This window comes from Maniola hyperantus, chromosome 1 (assembly GCF_902806685.2).
Source record: "Maniola hyperantus chromosome 1, iAphHyp1.2, whole genome shotgun sequence".
Lineage (NCBI taxonomy): Eukaryota > Metazoa > Arthropoda > Insecta > Lepidoptera > Nymphalidae > Maniola > Maniola hyperantus.
This window is the reverse complement of record NC_048536.1, coordinates 10012800-10036058: the sequence shown is the minus strand read 5'-3', so window position 1 is coordinate 10036058 and position 23259 is coordinate 10012800. Positions and strand designations below refer to the sequence as shown.

Sequence of the window (23259 nt, the reverse complement as noted above, 5' to 3'; positions counted from 1 at the left end):
TGAATACGAAGTAGATGAACGGTACGACACATCGTATGGTAAATTCCGTATTGCGAATTATTAAATTATTTATGCCGCATATCGCCGTGTGCCGCCGATCGCTGAACCACAATATCGGGAATCCCTGTTCGCTACTAATGCAATAATTTGGCGTATTTTGCAATCGCGTATTGAATATTGAATAGTTGGTAAATAGTTTATGTTCTCGTCGTGGATTTCAGAGTACGTGATCCGGCGCGGTTCGGCTCGTTGTGAAATTGGGCGACACACAGATAACATACGTTAACAAGTGGTCGTTTCGAATAAAATTTTATGCTCTAGCTGTGCTTAGATTTATATCAGATAACCATGGATCACTTGATCCATATTGATATAGAATTATTTTGATCAAAGTTATTTATGGCTTTTGACTTTCTGAAAAAGGAACTGACTCTTCTTGGTTTTGTATTCCAGGAACTACTGTATATAAAATGTTGATAATAAAATGTAGTAACAATATTTTACATAATCTAAATATATAAAAGGAAAACTAACTGACAGATCTATCGACGCACAGCTCATACACACGGTCAGATCAGGCTGAAATTTGGCATCGATAGCTATTACGACGAAGACATCCGCTAAGAAAAGATTTTTAAAAATGCAACCTCTAAGGGGTAAAATAGGGGTTTGAAATCTGTGTAGTCCACGCGGACGAAATTGGGGGCATAAGCTAACTAGGTACCTAGTTACAAATAAATTAGGAATGAGTACTTACATTGTAAGTATTTGTTCTAATTTAGTTTATAGTACCTAATGATAGCTAAATTATTCCAAACAGTTACTTAAATCGGATGAGTCATTGTGGCCTGAAAGAGTAAACAAATATCCAAACTTTACAAAACACATTAAAAATATATAAAATTAGAAATACTTTTAAACTGACTACAGTATCAAAGTATTTAATAGGCTTGCTTTTTGACAAGTTATTGCTAAAAGCATCAATATCGTTTACGTTTATTGCAAGCTTGCACGATAGGGCTCGATGAGCTGATATTCCTGGCAAAGCATGTTCTTTATATTTAATATCAATGCGCTTGTAGAGCATTGATAAAATATGGATAAGTCAATCCCTAACAATAATTAAAAATATCTTTTGTCTTCATCTTCATGGCAAGGACGTACCTAAGTATACCTACATAAAAATCTCTAGAAACTGGAAACATTTGTTTTCTCGGGATGAAGTTGCAGTCATCTTGTCTGCCTGCATTAATCAAAATCAAAAGCAGTTTCAAAGATAGACACAAATAAACATTTAAAAAAAGATGTATATGAGTACACTAGCTTATGCTCGTGACTTCGTCCGCGTGGACTACACCAATTTCAAACCCCTAGGTCATCAAAAATCCTTTCTTAGCGGATGCCTACGTCATAATATCTATCTGCATGCCAAATTTCAGCCCGATCCGTCCAGAGATTTGAGCTGAGTGTTGGTAGATCAGTCAGTCAGGCACCTTTCCCTTTTATATATTTAGATAAAAGCTTGCAATTGCAAGATTTCTTTTTCAATTTTATTTGTATTCACATTAAAAATACTGTGTTTGCCAAATTAAAATGATTTAAAAATAGCACTAAACCCATCTGTAATAGTAACAACGTATGAAATGATTAAAGTTGAAAATTAACCGACATCTGCATATTTCACGAGAATTGAAATACTCGGTAGGTATGCGAAACTTGGTATTCTCGTAAATATTTTTATGTGCTCCGTTTAATTTGAATATGTACTTGCGATTCTGCAAAAGAGGATTCTTCATCTGTAGTGATCGTGATGTGCTTTTTAATCACATTCACATTGACACGCAATTACAATAAATAAAATTTTCCAAGTGCGAGTTAAGTCTAACAAAGAAACGTCTTTATCAACAAGAATAATATCGTACTATTATGATCATCATCATCACGATCAATCCATCGCCGGCTCACTACTGAGTATGGGTCTTCTCTCGAATGAGAAGGGTGTGGCCAAAGTTCCCCTATGGCAAAAATGGCCAGGTTGCGCCGGATTGCGGATTGCAAATCTTATAATATAAAAATGAATCGCTAAATGTGTTGCTCATCGCAAATCTCGAGAACAGGTGAACCGATTTCGCTAATTCTTTTTTTTTATAATATTCCTTGAAGTACGGGGATGGTTCTTATGGAGAGAAAAATTTAAAAAAATTGAATCGACTGTTAGGCGGAATGAAGTTCGCCAGGGCAGCTAGTGTTATAATATTTGTATTTAATGCATTCTATAATAAATTTCCTACTTACTAATAAAAAAAATATTATAACAATTGTTTTTCCAAAAATGTTTTAATTGATCTATTTCTCTTCTGCTCATCTATGAAAGCTAATACTTTTCTTTATCTGTTATAGTATCCATGTCTTGTAATGACAACGCGTGCATTGCGTGTCTAGTCAATCGCGAACAAAATAGAAATGATTTAATTTGGCCACTGAGTGACTCCGAGGGACGACTTATGTGCGGTTGGCACAGCATAAAAGTATCAGCTAAAACACTGAATGCGAAATATATTTTTAGCAATAGAAATAAGTAGTTAGAATCGTCACTAAGGGCCGATCTCACCAACGTAAAATATTAAATTAGATATGCTTATCTTATCCCAGAATAAATTAGATACTTTAGGTTAAATCGTCCAAGACTTTGGCAGATTATCAGTACAAAAACTGTCATTACGCCCAATTTATTCCTCTATTAAACGTCACCACAAGAACGTCAACAGAATTCAATACGGCCGCTGCATCAATATGATATTCACATATTCCGGGTGTCATTTTCAAGGATTTGGGGATGGCTAAGAACGAATACTTATGATTTTATTTTTAACTTTTCATATTTCTTCGATTCGATCTTAGCCACAAGATTTCTGGAATCTAAATATATAAAAGGAAAAGGTGACTGACTGACTGACTGACTGACTTACTGACTGATCTATCAATGCACAGCTCAAACTACTGGACGGATCGGGCTGAAATTTGGCATGCAGATAGCCATTATGACGTAGGCATTATAAGTAGGTATCCGATAAGAAAGGATTTTTGAAAATTCAACTCCTAAGGGGGTGAAATAGGGGTTTGAAATTTGTGTTGTCCACGCGGACGAAGTCGCGAGCATAAGCTAGTAATACCATATATTCGATCCCAGCCACCCCGATAACCATGAAAATCATCTTTAATGCGAAAATGACAAAATGGTGTGACGGCTATCTTGGGTTTCAAACTAAAAAGGAAAAATAAATTAAAAGTAAAACTGTTTCAAAACAAGTTTTTATTTAAGTTCGCTAAAAATAGTGAAATACTTGAGCTTTTCCTTTAAAACTTTTACTTTCAACTTCTAACGTCATTACAGAATAATTTATTTATATGATATAAAAGCTTGTCGCGAGATCTACCTGTATATGAGATAAATAAGTAAATTAAATAACTTGATCTGATTGATTTTAATTTTTAAAAATTTTAAACTAAGTAAATACGAGTACCTACCTACCCAAATCTCGCGACAAGCTTTTTATCATATAAATTATTGTATAATGACGATAGTAAAAGTTTTAAAGGAAAAGTTAATTTTATTCTTTTTAGGGAACTTAAATAAAAGCTTGTTTTTAAAAAGTTTCTTACTTTTAATTTATTTATATCCGTATTTTTATGGATTCGGAACTTACATGTATACTCGTACCTTAACAGTAGTGATTATCTTGCTCCACGCACGTATTTGAATTTGAATAATAAATTGTATTTTATTTTCTTTACCATAACATTTTAATATAGGTATGTAGTTTGAAGTAAGTACACAAGTATATTTATCTTTACCATGTAACATGTTAACATTTATGTAGGTAAGTATTAAGGACTTACCTTAATACTTAAGGTATTTATGCAGGTAAGGCAGTACTTATAAGTAATGCACAAATCTAAAACGATTAGCTTAGATCAAAAATATTATGTAACACTAGCTGATGTCCGCGTGGATTTAGGTTTTTAAAATCCCATGGGAACTCTTTGACTTTCCGGGATAAAAAGTAGCCTATGTCACTCTCCACAGGTCTTTAACTATAGGTACCCATGCAAAAAAATCACGTCAATCTGTTGCTCTATTGCGAAGTGATTAAAGAACGAACCAATAAACCAACAAACCAACAAAAAATATGGGTAGTGATTGCCCACATAATTGCTTTACCACCCTTAGGTTGAACATCGTTTGCACATCCTGGAACTACGAGGATGTTTATCTTACAAGACCTACATCCTACATATATTTTTTTTTAAAAGAATATTAGCCATGTTAAATGACTAATATTCCCCTTTCCTCTCCAACTAAGCGTCAAACTTGTGCTAGGAGTAGGTACGACAATAGTGCAACGGGCGGGGTTTAAAAATTTTAAACTAAGTAAATACGAGTACCTACCTACCCAAATCTCGCGACAAGCTTTTTATCATATAAATTATTGTATAATGACGATAGTAAAAGTTTTAAAGGAAAAGTTAATTTTATTCTTTTTAGGGAACTTAAATAAAAGCTTGTTTTTAAAAAGTTTCTTACTTTTAATTTATTTATATCCGTATTTTTATGGATTCGGAACGGATGAGTGCATGATCGCTCTTAGTCCACGTATCAAACTTACTCGTATATAAATGTTTCAAATTGACCGTCGTAGATAGACTGTGACACTGGCTCCGCTATCGTTCGTCATCGAAGCCGTCGCGTGACCTGCTAGTGGTGACTTTATGGAGTGCTCGGGAACAAATTCAAAACACACCTCACCTCGGCCTCGTTATAAGGCTCCCTTTTATGAGTTATTTCACGATTCAGCCAAAACAACGTGTTAACATGAAAGTTATGAGTAACAGTGAAACATTAGCGTTAGTTCATAAAACTCTTGTTTAACGGTTTATTTATTTGTATTTGCATCAGACTACATACTGTGCTTAGTACCCGAGATACAGCTTGACCTAATTTTTTAGCAGGCGAAGACCAAACAACCCCCTATTAATCTGTTAGGTACCTACTAACTAAATGAACCTAAAATATATTATCGTCTTCTTCTAAGTTTGAACTCTTCTCTCTTTTACTTACCAAGCCTGAATTTTTGTAATTTGTAATTTTTGTACACTGGGGGTCTCTTACAAGATATACCTAATTGTCATTTTACATAGGTTTAATGTTAATTTAATGTAACTCTATTTAATGAACAGGTTACAAAAACAAATATGGCTTAAATAGGTCTACTAACTTACCCACCAAATTCCAAGGAAAGCATCATCTACTAGTATAATCTCACACCCTTTGCAACTACCCCTAATATCAATTTGGTACACGTATTTCTTTAGTTGAACAATGCACAATTGTCAAATAAAGACGACAATGAGTTAATGTTACAAGCAAAACAAAATTGAACAAATTGTTTAATATACATAACTTGAGATAAAAATTGGGCATCGTGGGGTACTTGCAAAGTTAACCCCCGGGCGCCCGGCGAGACTGGGGGTTCGTAATTGAAAAATAAAAGGCCGTAATAATAGAATTTACATTACGTGCTTTTCAATGACAAATTTTGCTGTCTGTGTTTTTGTCAGGAGATTGAAATTGACTTACATGTATACTCGTACCTTAACAGTAGTGATTATCTTGCTCCACGCACGTATTTGAATTTGAATAATAAATTGTATTTTATTTTCTTTACCATAACATTTTAATATAGGTATGTAGTTTGAAGTAAGTACACAAGTATATTTATCTTTACCATGTAACATGTTAACATTTATGTAGGTAAGTATTAAGGACTTACCTTAATACTTAAGGTATTTATGCAGGTAAGGCAGTACTTATAAGTAATGCACAAATCTAAAACGATTAGCTTAGATCAAAAATATTATGTAACACTAGCTGATGTCCGCGTGGATTTAGGTTTTTAAAATCCCATGGGAACTCTTTGACTTTCCGGGATAAAAAGTAGCCTATGTCACTCTCCACAGGTCTTTAACTATAGGTACCCATGCAAAAAAATCACGTCAATCTGTTGCTCTATTGCGAAGTGATTAAAGAACGAACCAATAAACCAACAAACCAACAAAAAATATGGGTAGTGATTGCCCACATAATTGCTTTACCACCCTTAGGTTGAACATCGTTTGCACATCCTGGAACTACGAGGATGTTTATCTTACAAGACCTACATCCTACATATATTTTTTTTTAAAAGAATATTAGCCATGTTAAATGACTAATATTCCCCTTTCCTCTCCAACTAAGCGTCAAACTTGTGCTAGGAGTAGGTACGACAATAGTGCAACGGGCGGGGTTTGAACCGTCGACCTTTCGTTTTTCAGTCCACTCCTTTACCGATTGAGCTATTGAGGCTCTTAATATAATAATAGGTAGTATCAATTTACAAAAGTCAACCTTAGTAGATAAAATTTTTATTTACTGGAAATTGATTTTGAAAATGGTCAAGTAAAATATGGTCAACTATATAGTTAGTACGCGACAGGTCGAGATGGCAATCGGGGTATGAGGCAGGGGGAAGCCCCACACACCCACCCGTCACCCACATTCGCCCGCATCGGGTTAGCACAGTGGTTGCTGTCTCGAGCTGTCGCGGATTATACAGTTTACCTAATTATTATCTTTCTATAACTCAATGACATTCCGTAGCAGTGGTCTACGCGGTTGTCTAAGGTCGTTACAAGGTAATTTGCTTGATCTAAAATAAACAAACAAGTGCAAAATTATTTCAATTATGGATTACCTACTACCTAGGTATACTTAGGTACTAGTCAAATAAACGAATCTGTAAATAAGGATGTATATAAGTAGATTCCGACCGACCGCGGAAGCACCGCCGACGTTTCGGAGTGATGTGCGTTTTTGAGCAAATAAGTATCACTTGCTTTAATGGTGAAGGAAGACATCGTAAAGAAACCTGCATGCCTGAGAGTTCTCCATAAGTTCTCAAAGGTGTGAGAAGTCTGCCAATCTGCACTGCAGCGTAGTAGAGTACCTATAGCTAAACCTTTCCCAATCTGAGAGGAGACCCGAGCTCAGTACCTAGTACTTTAATATGTTTATGTGAACCCTTGTAATTCCATTTTTTTCAGTAGTATGCTTCAGAAAATTGTGTTACCAGGGTATCAAAAGATGCGTAAACTCCGCGCCAATATCTACATGTTAAGTCTATGTCGATTGTCGCTACGCATACCTATGTGACACGCACAATCATACGAGTTTGTCTTCACTCTTAAGTTTAAAAAAAACTGTATAAGCTTTGCCTATCTGGAGCTGTATAATGTTTTTGGTTTATTTATAAAGTCAATAGAAAAGCCTTTAAGGCTCCCAAGTCACAGTTGTAAATATGTAACAATATTCTAACGCGGTAAACATATTAGGGAAGCCAAATAAAGCATAAACAGATGCAATGAAATACCGAAGCGGAGCGTCCAAACATTTGTATGCAGATATTACGGTATACAGTAGAATTGTTTCGCGGTCCGTCCAACATTTCCGTACAATACAAGAACATTGGTCGAGGCGTGGCCTGGCTTGTTAGCGCGGGTGTAAATATGCGCCGGCGCAGGTCCAGAGGTCGCTTACTGTCTCTACCGCATTGTGCAGTGAGGTACAAGGTTTATTATATTATTGTCATAACTTATTATAGGCAAATTTATAGATGTACTTAGTTATACTTGATTTTGATTTAAGCGTTATAGATACTGTAGGTATGATTTTGATTTAAACGTAATGAATAACTTCAGATCAGATGAATGTAATTAAATCACTAGAATTTGAAATAAGTTTAAGTTATGCCTATAAAAAAATTATTTAATTATCTTGAATACGTAAGTATTTTTCTTATAATTTATACTTGTGTAGATATTTGAATGTAAAAAACTAAACAATGTCGTCCGTCGGTCATTCTCTCGTCTACATGATTTGCTTGTTTCTGGTTAAAATAGTAACCTTAACTTTTAAAATTATAAGTAGGTAATAAGTAGAATATAGTGACCGGTTACCGAACCCCACCAATTCAATTTACACCAGTTATAAACATATTAGTTGTAAACACAACAGTCTAAAACATTTTCAATAAATATATTTTGCATAATACTTAAAATATATGGAAAGGTATTATAAATCGAAATAAAAGACAACATTTCAATTAACAGACATGCGGCAAGTCCATGTGGTAGTGAATTAAGTTGATCGCACATTGCAAAGCCATAAGGGACGAAAAAGGCGCAAAATCAGGAGTGGCTTGAAACATAATTAATAGCAATAATATTTACCTCGACATTATGCAAGATTATATAGACAAGGTAGGACATTACCTACTAAAATTGTATACAAATATGAGATGAAATCACATCTAGCCAATTTTTACGGTATCAAAATTGCAATTAACGACTTCAGCAGAAGAAGTTGAACATCAGAAGTGTCAAAAATATGCAGTAACTTGTGATGTCATCCCCATTTTCAGTACTGAAAAATGCGTTACGTTCAGACATGCAGCTCTTGCGATAATATGCGATCAACTTTATGTTACATGTGAGTAAAATATTCTACTATTGCTGTTAGTTCATGGGGTAATGTACTCTGTGAGTAACTGAACATAATATGGCGAGTTTTGAAGCAACATTTTACATTGATAGGCAGGTGGCAAAATTTAGAAACTATGCGTAAATTCTCAAATTGACCCAGTCAGAAATCTAACCCTGAACCCAGATTTCAGCCCACAGCTCACATCACAGCACCACTCAGGTTTTTGAGTTGCTCAAGCGTGAAATAGTTACTTACGAGAACTCACTATAGTTTATCGCAATTTTATTGTAAACAGCTTCGCCAATTTAATATTGCGCTCCATAATTGTTCATTAGCATATTTTCATTTTATACATAAGTAGCAACAAAGTTCGCAGGGTTGGTAACTGGTATCTATTCGCCAATCGTTGGAAGGTTTATGTTGTACTAAGTAGGTACAGTACATACGAACTACTTAGATTTTCTTAGAAAAATATTCTAAAAGCGAAAAACTATTAGTTTTATTTGTACATCTATAGCTATCTGTTTGTCAACTTCCGTGAAAATTCAAATCAAGTAAACTTTTAAGGAATGAATATGATAACATATATTTTAGTGAGGGAAGAAATGTCAACAAGTAATAAGATTTTCTGACGCAGATACTTAGTGAACTTTTAAACGCAAATAAAATAAAGGGCATCAACCATTTGATTAATTAAAATGATATTATAAGTAGAGTTCCACGTTTCCTACTATATGGAGACTGTCTGATCCTCATCTGATACTTACGTCCTTGTTCCACTGCTATATGTATATTGTCTGTTATGCTATGCACTAACTTAATTAATTAATATAGGTAGCAACCCTAGTGGCACATAGATAACAAAGGTAGCGCGGGCGCATACCTCTCTCGATGCACCAACGCCTTACCTAATTAAAGCGGGACGTGACATAGCTTCGTTATAAATTTTTAATCTGTTGCCATTTCAGAAGAAATAACCAGTATAAAAGAAACAAAATATCACGAGAATCCCATTCAGTTCAGTCATTAATGTATCTTTATCGGTTAAAATTTTACAAAAAAAATAAAAACCGACTTCGTTACATAAACACTAAAAATTGAAAAATAATTTAATTTATTACCGAATATATTATGTATACAAGAGTTATTATAGTTCCATAATAATACTTTTTGGTGCCGGTGCCAATTAGCTTTAGCTGCGCGAATCGTCTAGACTTCATATTTTTATGGGACTCCACAATGGCACCTCAATGGCACCGACCCCAAAAAATATTATTATAGAACTATATTAACTCTTGTATACATAATATATTCGGTAATAAATTAAATTATTTTTCAATTTTTAGTGTTTATGTAACGAAGTCGGTTTTTATTTTTTTTGTAAAAAATTTTTATTTCACAATTTTTAGTGGCCCCATGGAATTATGCTATGACTGGTTAAAAATCTACTGTTTACTAAGCTATTACACTGATCGCGAGCAATTTACTCTTATCCGTTGAGGAGTTCCAGTATCTAACTTCGAAGATGTTCATCAGATCTTCTCCAAATTGAAATGGGACCAACTTTGAAGTATACCCTTTCAAACAAAAAAAGAATTTTCAAAATCGGTCCAGGCGTTTTTGAGTAATCGGGGAACATACATTAAAAAAAAAAAAAAAAAAAAAAAAAAAAGATTCCGACGAATTGAGAACCTCCTCCTTTTTTTGAAGTCGGTTAAAAATAGGGACGATTAGAATTAATCAAAAAGAAAAAATATATAAACTTACTCAAATAATATAAAGTTTAACCTCTTTTATTTTTCTGTCAGTAACTGTTAGCTGTTATCTTGTATTTTACATCCAAAATCTATAATACATAATATAATATACAAACCTGTTACCCTCCCCTTCAAATGTATATCTAGCTATGTTTGCAATGAATGATGAAGCGGTTGCCGATCACCGGGCAAAATATAAATCGAAGTGTTATCATCTTCGGCAATCACCGCAGACGATCGTCTCAGCCGAGAGTCGCCTCGGTGAATAAATATCGATTTCCATACACAAATGTGAGGAGAAGTGTAACCAAACCGCGAGAAGGGACGCACGTCAACTGACCGCAATGGCAGCCACCGCTGATCTATAACTCCTTATTATTATTTGAATGAGATCTATTGATCGCAAAGGTGTGGAACTCGCGATCCTCTGAAGATCATTTTGTTCGTCTGGAACGACCGCTTTTGAACTAACTTGACGTTACAATGGAGACCGGTGACGGCAATGATTTAAAATCTGTTAACAGGACGCTTCTCTTTTTAACGATTGGTATACAATTTCCATAAATGGGCTCTCCAGATGATCTCAGTATTCGGAATGCATTACATATAATAAGGAATAACACGCTAAAAGTGCTGCATAAAATGGTACTGGACGGTCTATTGGAATACTCTCGATGTGGTCTGAAAGCGAACAATGTTGTGAGGGATTATACGTGATGAAACTGAAATCCCCACCCTAATGAGGTTCTGTTCATTGCTTCCCGTATTATCTCAAGCAATTATCTGCTACTCCCGTCCTATTGTGGATGGCGAAGCATCGCGATGTCAATTAATGTTCAATACTGTTATTAAAACATCTTGATACTTATTATTGATTGGTATTTATTTTTGTAAATATATAGTTCATTGATGTTTTTTCTATCTTAACAAAATTGAAAAGTTTACTCAATTAGATATTGTAAAAATACTTATTTCGATAACCTTAAAATCACTATTTTTGCTAAATTACTTGATCAAGAACGTAGTCTAAACGATGCACAAGAGCTGGGAAGTTCAACCTCATGAGCTATTTTCGGTAGAAGACGTACCTACTTACCTATTCGAAAAATATCAATTCGCAACTCGCATCATTGAATCAAGATGTGTCGCACTACCTCTCTAGGCGGTTGGTGCCAATCATCGGTGATAAAATAATGACTCCTCTGCAGGAAACGCAGTTATTCGCAACGCCCGCGCCACCCGCCGCCGCCCGCGCATAGGGGCTTTTAATCAACACTTTATTGTTTAATGACCCCTCGTCCGACTCGTAAATTAAAAGGGTGACGGCTCAAACCCTATTGACGAATGCGTAATATGTGAACGGATTTGCACTGAATATTTGATGATAGATAATAATACCTGTACACCACACAAGCTTATCTACCTATAGGGATGCAAAATGCTAAACCGATTTTAATTATCAACACATTCTAAATATATTTTATCTACACAGAAACGAAGTGCCAGAGGCAAAAAAGCCGATGCCTTAAATGATGCTGGAATTTTAAAAGACTATTTAGCTACCTTTTAAAGGAAGGACATAAAATACATTCATATTCCAAATCAAGTTTAAGGAGAAATGTCACAAAGCTTGCAAAATAAAATTATACTTAAAGTACATATAAAATAAGTAATCTGAATTGCTCATGGTTTTATTATTTGTTTTATTTCAAATATTTGTTTACACATTTATGTGACGCATTATCGTTCGTTATGTATGTATGTAAAAACATAAACTAGTAGCAAAATTAATTAATATAGCTCCGTTTAAATACATGGAAACCCCTCTAATGGTAAGTAAGTACTTCAACCATTTTACAAGTACTGAAATATTTTAAAACTAAATTGTATTCTAAGGTACATTATATTTTATCCTCGTTTATTTTATAAAATAAATAAACCAGAATATTTTCTTAAGCACCTGACGTCCTAATGAAGAAGATCTGAGAAAAAATAAAAAGTTCATTAAATAGTTATTCATTGGAGTTTGTATTTACTCTGAAATCGTACGAATAGCTCTGAGAATTCATTTTAAATGTGCAACTGTCTGCTAACTATTTCCGGAAATTAAAACGATAAAACTCGATAGTTTGGGTACATGACTACTTAACGTTTTTTTTTCTTAAATGGGTATGAAGTATACATACAAACCAGAGAACCAGATTGGACAAAGTAAAAGCTAAGCTAGATTTCAATATTATACAAGTGAAATCCAAATCTTTAAAACGCTCTTGATGAATAAATAAAAATAAATTATAATCCATGTCCATACTATTATATTATAAATGCGAAAGTGTATTCTATCTGTCTGTCTGCTAGCTTTTCACGGCCCAGCTGTTTAACCGTATTTGACGAAATTTGGTACAGAGCTAGCTTGCATCCTGGAAAAGCTGACAATCTAGTTTTGGTCCCGGAAAATCGAACACTTCGCACGGGATTTTTTTAAAAATCTAAATCCACGTGAATGCCGTTGCGCGCGGGCATCATCTAGTCTAGTAGTATAAATTAAGTGATACCATACCTAATTATTTTATTGTAGCAGGATCGTAAAGAAATAAAGTATCTTATTTATTAATAAAAATTAAATTGAACAGGTTTACTTTTTAGTTGAAGCTTTACTTTTTACCTTGTATCGCACTTGTTAGTAAGTGTTATTAGTGAATATGATTGGAGATTAGAGTAAGTCGAGTGCGGACGGCGCAGGTAAGCCGTGAGCGTCGCGTGCGCCCCGCTATGTAAACGCCTTACACTTTGTTATTAAAAAGCCATGGAGCCTCCTTCCTTTAATTAAGTATCCCGTAATGTAGTGTAACATTTTTTTTTATACATTCAAGCTTGTCTTGTAATAGTTTATGCCCGCGACTCCATTTGCGTGGACTTACAAAACTGAAACCCTTATTATAACCCCTTAGGGATTGAATTTTCAAAAATCTTTTCTTAGCTGATATCTTCGTCATAACAGCTATCTGAATGCCAAATATCAGCCCGATCTGTCCAATAGTTTGAGCGGTGCGTGCATAGATCAGTCAGGCAGTCAGTCAATCAGCTTTTCCTTTTATATAATATTTTATTTATATTTTTGTATTTATCATGTTTGTATAGATATAGATTCTTAGGGTAGGCCAGCACCTCGAAATTTTATCGCGCAATTTTTCCTACAAAATTCTGTAACTGAAAATTGTATGAAACCGCTCGCACTCGCGAATAAAATACCTACTCGCGAACGGTTTCATGCAATCATAATATTTTGCGGTGAAAACCGTGTCATGAAATTTCGCAGTGCAAGCATTGCGAATTTACAAGTTCACTTCACTGATAAGGCCACCTTTGCACCTTACATAGGTACCTAATTGTTTTTCTCCTAGTTTTTGTTTTTAAGCATATATTTGATTCAATGAAACTTTATACTACTTATACAGCTTATGCCCACGACTTCGTTCGCGTGGACTACATAATTTTTAAACCCCTATTTTACTCCTTTAGTTGTTGAATTTTCTAACATCCTTTCTTAGCAGATGTCTACACTTTCAAGAAACATTGTGACAGACCTATAAATGTCACCTGAACATTAAAGAAACTGATGCTTGACCTATTCTTGATATTATAATATTAATATAATGTAGGTACATACCTATCTAATATGTTGATACAACAGTGTATTCAGAGCCTGAATACATAACTAGCCTTTAGTCCTCTAGGTTACGTTAGGATTTAAGAAAAATTGAGCACAGCTGAAATAGCGACTCCACAGTTTCTGCAGATAGTATTAAAGGCATTTGATCCCTGACTTTTAATGCTTCACCCCCGGCATTAAAATTATGTGTATATTTGTATCACGCTAGCGATTGTAGGGCCTCGAAGCAACACACGGTGTAACGAACACCGCGCGTCAAGGTCTTCACTGATACTCATTACTTTATTATTTGTGTACTTACATTTATGCCTTTTTAGGGAGTTAATGAGGCGAGCAAAATTGCATTAAGTTGGTACTAGAATTAATCTTTTTTTGCTTCAATCTTTCCCTGGATCAGACTCAAAAGTCTAATTCTTTCCTATAACGAAATTATAGTGATTTATATTTTTACTTGTTTGTGCGTGCACTATGCAAAAATAACTGACTATTAACTATATACACTGATTAAAAAACTTTCCCAAGGCCTGAAGCAAGTTTATACAAATAGTTTCGTTCGAGGGTTTTCTCATTCCGTGTGGCTAAGTAGGTCTTCATTAATAACTTCAAAAAGTGTGTTTTTCAGCCTATTACTTCGAAAATAATAATTTGTCTTTTTCAAGACATCATTAATTTATTTACACAAGACAAACTTATAATTGAACAACTTAACTGTTAAAATAAGATCAAAACAGAAGTAGCATTATCTAATACTTATATTTGATAACGAAAATAGCAATAGGCCCCCGGCGGTAATTACACGGAACCTGATATCATTCATTAGGAGATCCCTAAATTATTGCGCCAAGCAAAATTCTTAATTATATATCTTAAATTTCTAAGTAAAATATAGCCTAAAGCGCCGCCAGAGCAGCGAAATAATATGTTTATAAACAACGAAACTTTACCGTTAGCGCTAATTATTACTTTTTGATAACATTCTGCCCGAATTCTGATAGAGGCTTGATTGGATAATTTGATATTACTGTCAAAATTATTCAAAGTTTGTATCAATTAAAAACCGGTTTAATCGGAATAATAATGCTAATAACAGACTGGTTATTTTCTTACGTTACTAATAATATTATAAGTCTTGTAATATGGAACTAGCTGACGGGTCTGGCTTCACTACAGTGAAATTTTTTAAATGAAGAATGGCGGACTTTCATACAAACTTTCATCTCCTATTTAACCACCTTAGGAAAGGAAATTCCACAAATTCGTTCTTAGTGGGCACTTGCTTCTTAAACGAAGTTTCTAATCCCAGCAGTTTAGGCTTTGCGTTGATAGATCAGTCAGTCAGTCAGACAGAGCAAGTCTTTTTATATGTATAGATAACCAAATTACACACTTCATAAAGCTCGAGTTAAACGTTTAGGTAATGTGCTAAAAGAAGCGCTCATCGCCCTCCCAATTAGGTGGATAATGACGGTGTTCAGTTGGAGTTATTAATTTAATAAATGGGGGAGGTCGTATGACGCGTCAGGTGCACGGCGCGTGGCGGCGATGACACCGGCAGCTTCACTATGTCGCTCCTGTTAATCGGTTACATTACTTACCTATATTATAATCTGTTACAGGTGTTAAAAAATTTAAGTGAAAGCTAAATATTTACTTTCATGATATTTTATATTTTATATAAAAACTACATGATGCACGCGACTTCGCCGCGTAAGTTTCGATTTTTGGGGTTCCGTATCTCAAAAGGACAAAAAGGAACCCTTATAGGATCACATGTTTGTCTATCTGTCTGTCTGTTCGTCTGTCTGTCTGTCTATCGTGTCTGTCAAGGCAATAGGGTAAAACTATAGGGTTCTTTCCGTTGACCTAGAATCATGAAAGGCAGGTAAAGTAAGTCTTATAATAGCACAAGTAAAGGAAAAAATACAAAAACCGTGACTTTATGGCTACATCACAAAAAAACATTAAAATGTGTTCATGAACAAATAATTAGTATTTTCAACTTTCAAAGTGAGATTACTATACCATACGATTACTTTACGTGAGGTATCATAATATTATGAAAGGGCTGTAGATTCTAAAAAAGGTTTTTATTTATTTTTACGCATAACAGTTTTTGATTTATCGTTCAAAATGTCGAAAAAAAATTACTGTAGTACGGAACCCTCGGTGCGCGAGTCTGACTAGCACTTGGCTGTTTTTTTTTTAAATCCCGGGGGAACTCTTTGATTTTCTGGGATAAATGCAGCCTATATCCATCTCCGGGATTCAATCTATCTCTGTACTAAATGTATAATGTCCAAGTTTTCATTGGTGTGGATTTAGGTTTTAAACATCGAATGGGAACTTTTTATTTTTCAAGGACAAAAGTAGCTCATGTCCTTCCCCGAAATACCCGATGTCTAGGTGGGTACATCTCTTACCTCGTGGAAAATAAGGTATCTAACTGAAAGTAATTTAAAAAATTGACGCTTTGAGATATTAAAGTACCTACAGACTTTTACAAAGTAAAACCATCGTAGACGGCTAATCTATGGCCCTCACACTTCTTTCATTAAAAGAAAATGTTGCAAATTTCAAAAGGACCACATTTTAGAATCAGTAGGTAAAGCACAAAGAATCTCACGCTTCAATTTATATGTCTGGCATGCTTCAGTGAAATTAATGTGGATTTGTAAGAAACAACCAAGACTTCTTTCATAAAAATTTAATTCTCTAATTCATCCCTACAGCTTGCTCTCCGAGTAATTACAGTAAAAGGTCTTAAGCATGAATGTTATGACGGCGTTTATGAAAAGTATTTCAGAGTAGGTATAACGAACCATTCACGCTTCCTTTTTCGGCATCTGAATGCTCACCACACAATAAATTTTATGTCGAAAAGATCTTTTATGAATTTTCAGACGCACCGCCGTGCCGCCTTTGAAAAAACTTAATGTTGTTTTTCTCACATAATTAAGATTAATTAATACCCGTACATATCATCACCAAAGATCCGTTATATTAAATTAAACTGCTTAAAGTTAAATCATCACTTAGTTGTATCTTTATTTTTAACTTAATGATGTTTACGAAAGCATCATTTGTATCACTGGACAAAAAAGATAGCCGGAACAAATTTTGATGTGGGAAAAATTTTCGTGATCGAAATTAATTTGAAAATCGAATTTTTCGTGCGATACATATTTACAGACGGTAGAGTCTTGGCATTTGACATAATGATTCGAAAGGAAGAAGTCGAATTTAATAGCAAGTTAAATGATACGTGCCTTGATTGGAAAATGTATGCGTATTCAGGTCGACGAGGCCTCACCCTCCCAGCCTCCGCACGGCTGATTTGAAATGAATGGTAATAATGCCCGAGAATCCCACTCGCATCGTTTTGTATGATTATTCCAGATTAATTATTCGTCGGAATTTCGTTGGCTAATTTTTCGGAACGGGATTTTTCCGCTTTGACTGACGTTTTAATTCCAACTCGTCATGGGGTGATCGGAATATCTTTTGTGTGAATTATACTTACCCCTTTTTCTCTGATTATGATTTCTTGATATTTTCTATTAAAAAACCACGACTTTTTGAATCTAAGATCTATAAATGGAATGTAAGAATTTAACTAAATAAGTTAGTAGGTACCTACCTACTAAATGTAAGAATTTAACTAAATAAGTTAGTAGGTACCTACCTACTAACTTATTTAGTTAAATTTTTACATTCCATTTATAGATCTTAGATTCAAAAAGTCGTGGTTTTTTAATAGAAAATATCAAGAAATCATAATCATATATTAATTAACTACTTTGTGAAAATCCCGAGGGAACTCTTTAACTTTTCAGAACCACAAGTAGCGTATCTCCCACTCCGGGATGCAAGTTACTTATTTCTGTAAATGCTAGCAAATAGACACACTATTGCATTAATGATATAGGTAGTAGGTAACGGTTAAGTATGTATGGATTTTGGATATGGATAATAATGAATTGACTCCTTAACTATCTCAAAGCTTTACGATTCAGGGTATACCTGTAGTCCAGTGAATAGGCATCTTCTAGGCAAGCGCGCTCCATCTTAAGCTGCATCATCAGTTGCCACCAGGTCTGATTGCAGCCACGCTCTAATCTATAAATTAAAGAAAATCCTAACTTTGATTACTATTGACTAAATTTTAGCAGATTACAAAATAACGTTGAGGAAAAATCGTTTTCTAAATGAAGCGATTAGGTACATTAGTTTGTTAAAAAGTTTCTCGATAAACTTAACATTTACCATTACCATCATGAAAATGGTTCCGCAGATCATTCTTTAACACTTGTAGCGCCGAACATTTAAGAAGGCGTATGATCGATTCAGTAAAGCACTTTTCCCATAACTGAATGCTTATAAAAAGGCGATAGTAGTTTTGCTACAGAATCACGTCACAGCGGTCCCGAGGGCCGGCTGATGCGAATATCAAATCGCAGCTACCCTCGCACTCAATAATACTCATCCATTAGGCGAGAGGGAAAAGTGACACCTATGTCCATCATGTTTTAACTGTCAATACTTATGATTCGTTTTCTCTGTATTTTACTAAAAGATTTATTATTGATATCTTCAATTTATCTAGTATATACACAATACTTTTATTTGTTTCCATCTAAACCGGGTCGCCCATGATAGTTAGCTTGGATGTTTAGTAATTGTAGCTACTTGCACGTCGGTGGCCGGACTACATTGGGACACTAGACCTTTTCGATCTACGAAAACGATGTTATACACTTCGAAATTAGGCAATAACAGTATAATGCACGTACGTACCTTGAACAGCTGATTGCACTCGTTGGTATTCCACCTGGATCCAGGGATTTTTAGATATGATGACGGTGATTTTCGATAGAAAAGAAGCGCGCGCGATGGTTTTCGCACATGACAGCTGATTGAGCTGCGTGCTGTCATTGCACTAATTCGAAGTGTCAGTGTCTATGATCTGATGGCGCGAAATTTAGAAATAAAAGAAAGCACGTTACGGTAACGGAACAGTAATTATACAAAGTATATGCAGTGGGCGTAGGCACCACCCTTCTCCCACTACTAAAGAATCAGAAAAAGCAGGCACACCACCAACACGCAACACCACTCAAATCTTCCAGAACACACTCAAAGTACTTTACTCTCCGACACCAGAGCATCCTCAGGATACGGTGACTCCACAGTATCCACAATACACAGCTGCAAAGTAACAACAAATAGTTTTGCAATCGTGCAAAGTGACAAAAATCCGAATACACTAGGTACATCTTACACTACATCTCCCGATAATGCTCCAGTATCGGAGTGAATATTAATAAAAGTTATGTTATAAAGCATTAATTTGCAAATGCATAAAAATAATATAGGTATCTTATTAAGGGTACTACTTTCTTCATTAACGGAGCATTGTGCTTCATTCTGCTGTGATACCTAAAACTCATTTCTAACGTAAGTGGTAAAAGGTGGTTTTTGTTTGGCAAATGACCGATGTTTGTTGGCAAACTGGACTCTCCCAGGGGGCATGAGCTGGCATTCTGACGACTGAACTAAGTAGAAAGATAGAACAGAATTAAGCGGGCCAATTATCCCGTATTGGATTTATTGGTAATCTCTGCACGAATGGGCGCGAGGGTGCGAACCGTACCAACTTTTGATGATACCTCCATCGGTATTATGAACAAAGTTGCTGCAATTTTTATGTTGGAGGATTTATTGTTTGCGTTCCTCTTGTTTCGCCCCCGATTGTGTGCGGACAGATAAAAGAAAGTCCAGCATTTCATTACAAATGAATCAATCTTTCATCAAAGTACCTCTACCGTATCCTCTATCCTCTATCACATCACGGAAAAACGAACCTATATTTATATTTTATTTGTCGCACATTATATTATTTTGATAAACTACGTACTTTATTTAGCATTAATTAGGGTTTGTCTACAGATTGGCAACTATGAAAACAACGATAATGGTGACCAAATAAAACAAAAACCGTAAACATATCATATATCAGTCTATAAAATCAAAATCGGTATACGCAAGATCAAAGGGATAAGTTTTTCCCTACAACGATAAATATTTTAGAAAAACGAGGGGTCATCTTTAATAAATATCGACAATCGAAATTTTATTGCGTCCGTTCCGTCCCCGCTGACCTATCTTTGTATCACTGGCAGCCATAAGGGAGGGTCATCACAAGATTTATGACCCTAGCCATTGGTGACAAAGAGCCAAAACTATGAAAAGCGACATTCGACTCAATCCTAAAATATTCCTTTTTATCGTACCATTTATTCATCTAGCTCATGTATTTATTATAAGTAGAAGCTTAGTAGAAGCCCAGTAACTAGCAGATTTCTTAGTTTGTATAGTAATTATGTTACCAACACCAAGCATTTTACATATTTTGCGCTTTGTCCCGATTGGATTACATTCCTGTAAGAATAACTTACTTCGGTGATACAATCTTTTGTGAGGCTTGGCCTCCTCTACAAGTTTCTACTACTTACTGTCAAATGACATCTATAGTACGCGACAGGTCGAGATGGCAATCGGGGAGGGAAAGCCCCACATATCCGCACAGCCCCCGTGCTATCTCGGTGCGGGCGAGCGCTGTTGATGTTCGGGTGTGCGGGGCGTCTCCCCGCCTCATACCCCGATTGCCATCTCTACCTGTCGCGGACTATAAATATCTAGGGAGAAATGACTTGTTTTTGATTTTGAGTTATTAGTCGTTTTTTGTTTTTTAGAAAATATCCGTATTCCAAACGAAACGAACGTACGATTGGGTAATATCCCAATAACGAAACGGACGAAACGAAAGAAATAAATCCGTGTTCTTACTGAAAAACATAAAACGATTAACGACTGATAACGAAAGAACTTCCTCTGTTGATTGAAAAAAAAATTTTGCAAATCGGTCCAGAAACCTCAAAAAAATCGATGAACATACCTAGTACATACATTTAAAAAAAACGGGCTGAATTGAGAACCACCTCCTTCGGAAGTCGGTTAAAAAACGGGCTATATTCGCCCATAGGTATTTAGTAGACATTTGATAAAATTTGATTTTCATTACAAGGAACCTACAGACCTTCAATCAATCAAGGAATTTATATATCAAGTGTTTTTAAATATGTTAGAAGCTTGAGCCACTTATCTGCAAAAATATCTACCTATAGTAAAATAGTGCGTCAAATGTCAAACGTGACAAAAGAAATTGATATATCGATATAAAAGCATATTTATGTTCACGGTGTATTGGTAAAAAATCTTAGCGATACGTCATAGCCATCAGTCTTATATCCCGCCTCATGGGTATTGCATAAAAAGTTTTTTCCTAAATAGGGACCAAGTTGAATAAAAGGAAAAGAGAAATAGTTTTACATTTTAGTAAAAGTCGACTCAGAAAACATTACAAAAATATTATTATTTGTGAATACTGAAAATGGCATTAAATTGCAAAAACTTTTTACAAAACTCTTGTTAAGTGCAAGGTAATATACAATTCATCATGTTCTGTTTGATGAGAACATAAATTTAAATTCGATTTTTTTTCTTTTTTTTTTCAAGAATATTAGCCAAGTTTATCATGCTGACTAATATTCCCCTTTCCCCTCGGGGTTTGAACCGGCGACTTTTCGGTTTTCAGTCCGCTCCTTTAACCGTTGAGCTATTGAGGCTCAAAGGTTCCAAGTAATCACTACATCTGTTACTAGATACGAGTATGTTACAGGATTTATAGTAGCAGGTTTCCAATATTTTATGAGGAGCAGGGGCTTATTTCCCTAATGTTGCCGTTAAGCAGAATATATCGATATAATTATTTCACAGAATCGTCGTGAACATTCCGCTCACGATCTATGTTTTATCAACTGCCTTTACAAAATGGCACTTTTGTATTACCAACACAGTATTGTAATGGTAGACCAATTTTTATTACTAAACAACATTGGAGTTGTTTAAAACAGTTAAAAAGTAGCAGTATAATCCATGGGAGATAAAATGAATAAAAGCGAATGCTTCGGAGTATATTTAGCTTGCCTGGTGCGAGGCTTCGGCTGTGGCTAGTTACCACCCTACCGGCAAGAGCCGTATGTACCGCTAAGCGATTTAGCGGTCCGGTACGATGCCGCGTAAAAACCAAAAGGGGCTTAGTAAAAAACTGCCATACTCCTTTCAGGTTAGCCCGATTTCCATCTTAGAAAATGATTCAGGGTGTTTATTCTCAAAAAAAGATTTTATTTTATTGAATAACACACGATTCATTAAGTAACAATATTGCTTGCATTTAGAGCACTCGTTTTATTTTCCACATCTTTTATAGTTGCATTTGTATCTTCACTTTCTTTTACACTGACTGTTGCATTTGTAGCACTGCTTGCACTGTCATTTGCATTTGCTGTTACAATATTGCTTGCATTTAGAGCACTCGTTTTATTTTCCAGATATTTTATAGTTGCATTTGTATCTTCACTTTCTTTTACACTGACAGTTCCATTTGTAGCACTGCTTGCACTGTCATTTGCATTTGCTGTTACAATATTGCTTGCATTTAGAGCACTCGTTTCATTTTCCACATTTTTTATAGTTGCATTTGTATCTTCACAATCTTTAACACTGACAGTTCCATTTGTAGTACTACTTGCACTTTTATTTGCGTTTACTGTAACAATATTGCTTTCATTTAAAGCACTCGTTTCATGTTTCACATAATATTTTGTAGTTGCATTTGTATTTTCACAATCTTTTACACTGACAGTTACATTCGTAGCACTGCTTGCACTGTCATTTGTATTTGCTGTGCTATCTGTACTTTTAATATCTGCTGCACTTGTAGCATTGCTTACTATTACACTATCCATTCCATTTGTAGTTTGACTATCATTTATTGTAGTATGGTCTAGTGAAAATACTATGGTTACTTTGTGATCACATTCAGTTTCAGTTTTGTTGTATACATCGTGAAAAACAGTATTATTATGTTCTTTTTCAGTTTTAGTTTTTTTTATTACTTGCACAGATTCTGAAGTCGTTTTTAGAACACTTTCTGTCAATTTTTGTATCCATGCAGGTTGTGTTGTTTTTGGTGTTCCTAGTTTCCATCTAGTTTTATTAAATTGATGCTTCGGAGTATATTTAGCTTTTTGTTTGTTAACGTAGCAAGTACAAAAACAATATTTATCTGAATATGCTAAATCATAGCCATTATCTACGCATTTTTGAATGCATAAAAATGCTTTTTCATA

The 23259-nt window shown here is 35.0% G+C and overlaps 1 protein-coding gene across 1 annotated transcript; it reads right to left on the bottom strand.

The window, feature by feature from the left end:
• Positions 1–22278: 22278 nt before the first annotated feature.
• LOC138402558 (uncharacterized) lies at positions 22279–22875 on the bottom strand. The gene has a single exon (XM_069499667.1). It carries the CDS (start codon positions 22873–22875, stop codon positions 22279–22281), a length of 597 nt encoding a protein of 198 aa, XP_069355768.1.
• Positions 22876–23259: the final 384 nt, after the last annotated feature.

Coding starts and splice junctions, on each gene's coding strand:
- LOC138402558 (XM_069499667.1), bottom strand. CDS start 22,875: ATGGATAGTGTAATAGTAAGCAATGCTACAAGTGCAGCAGATATTAAA.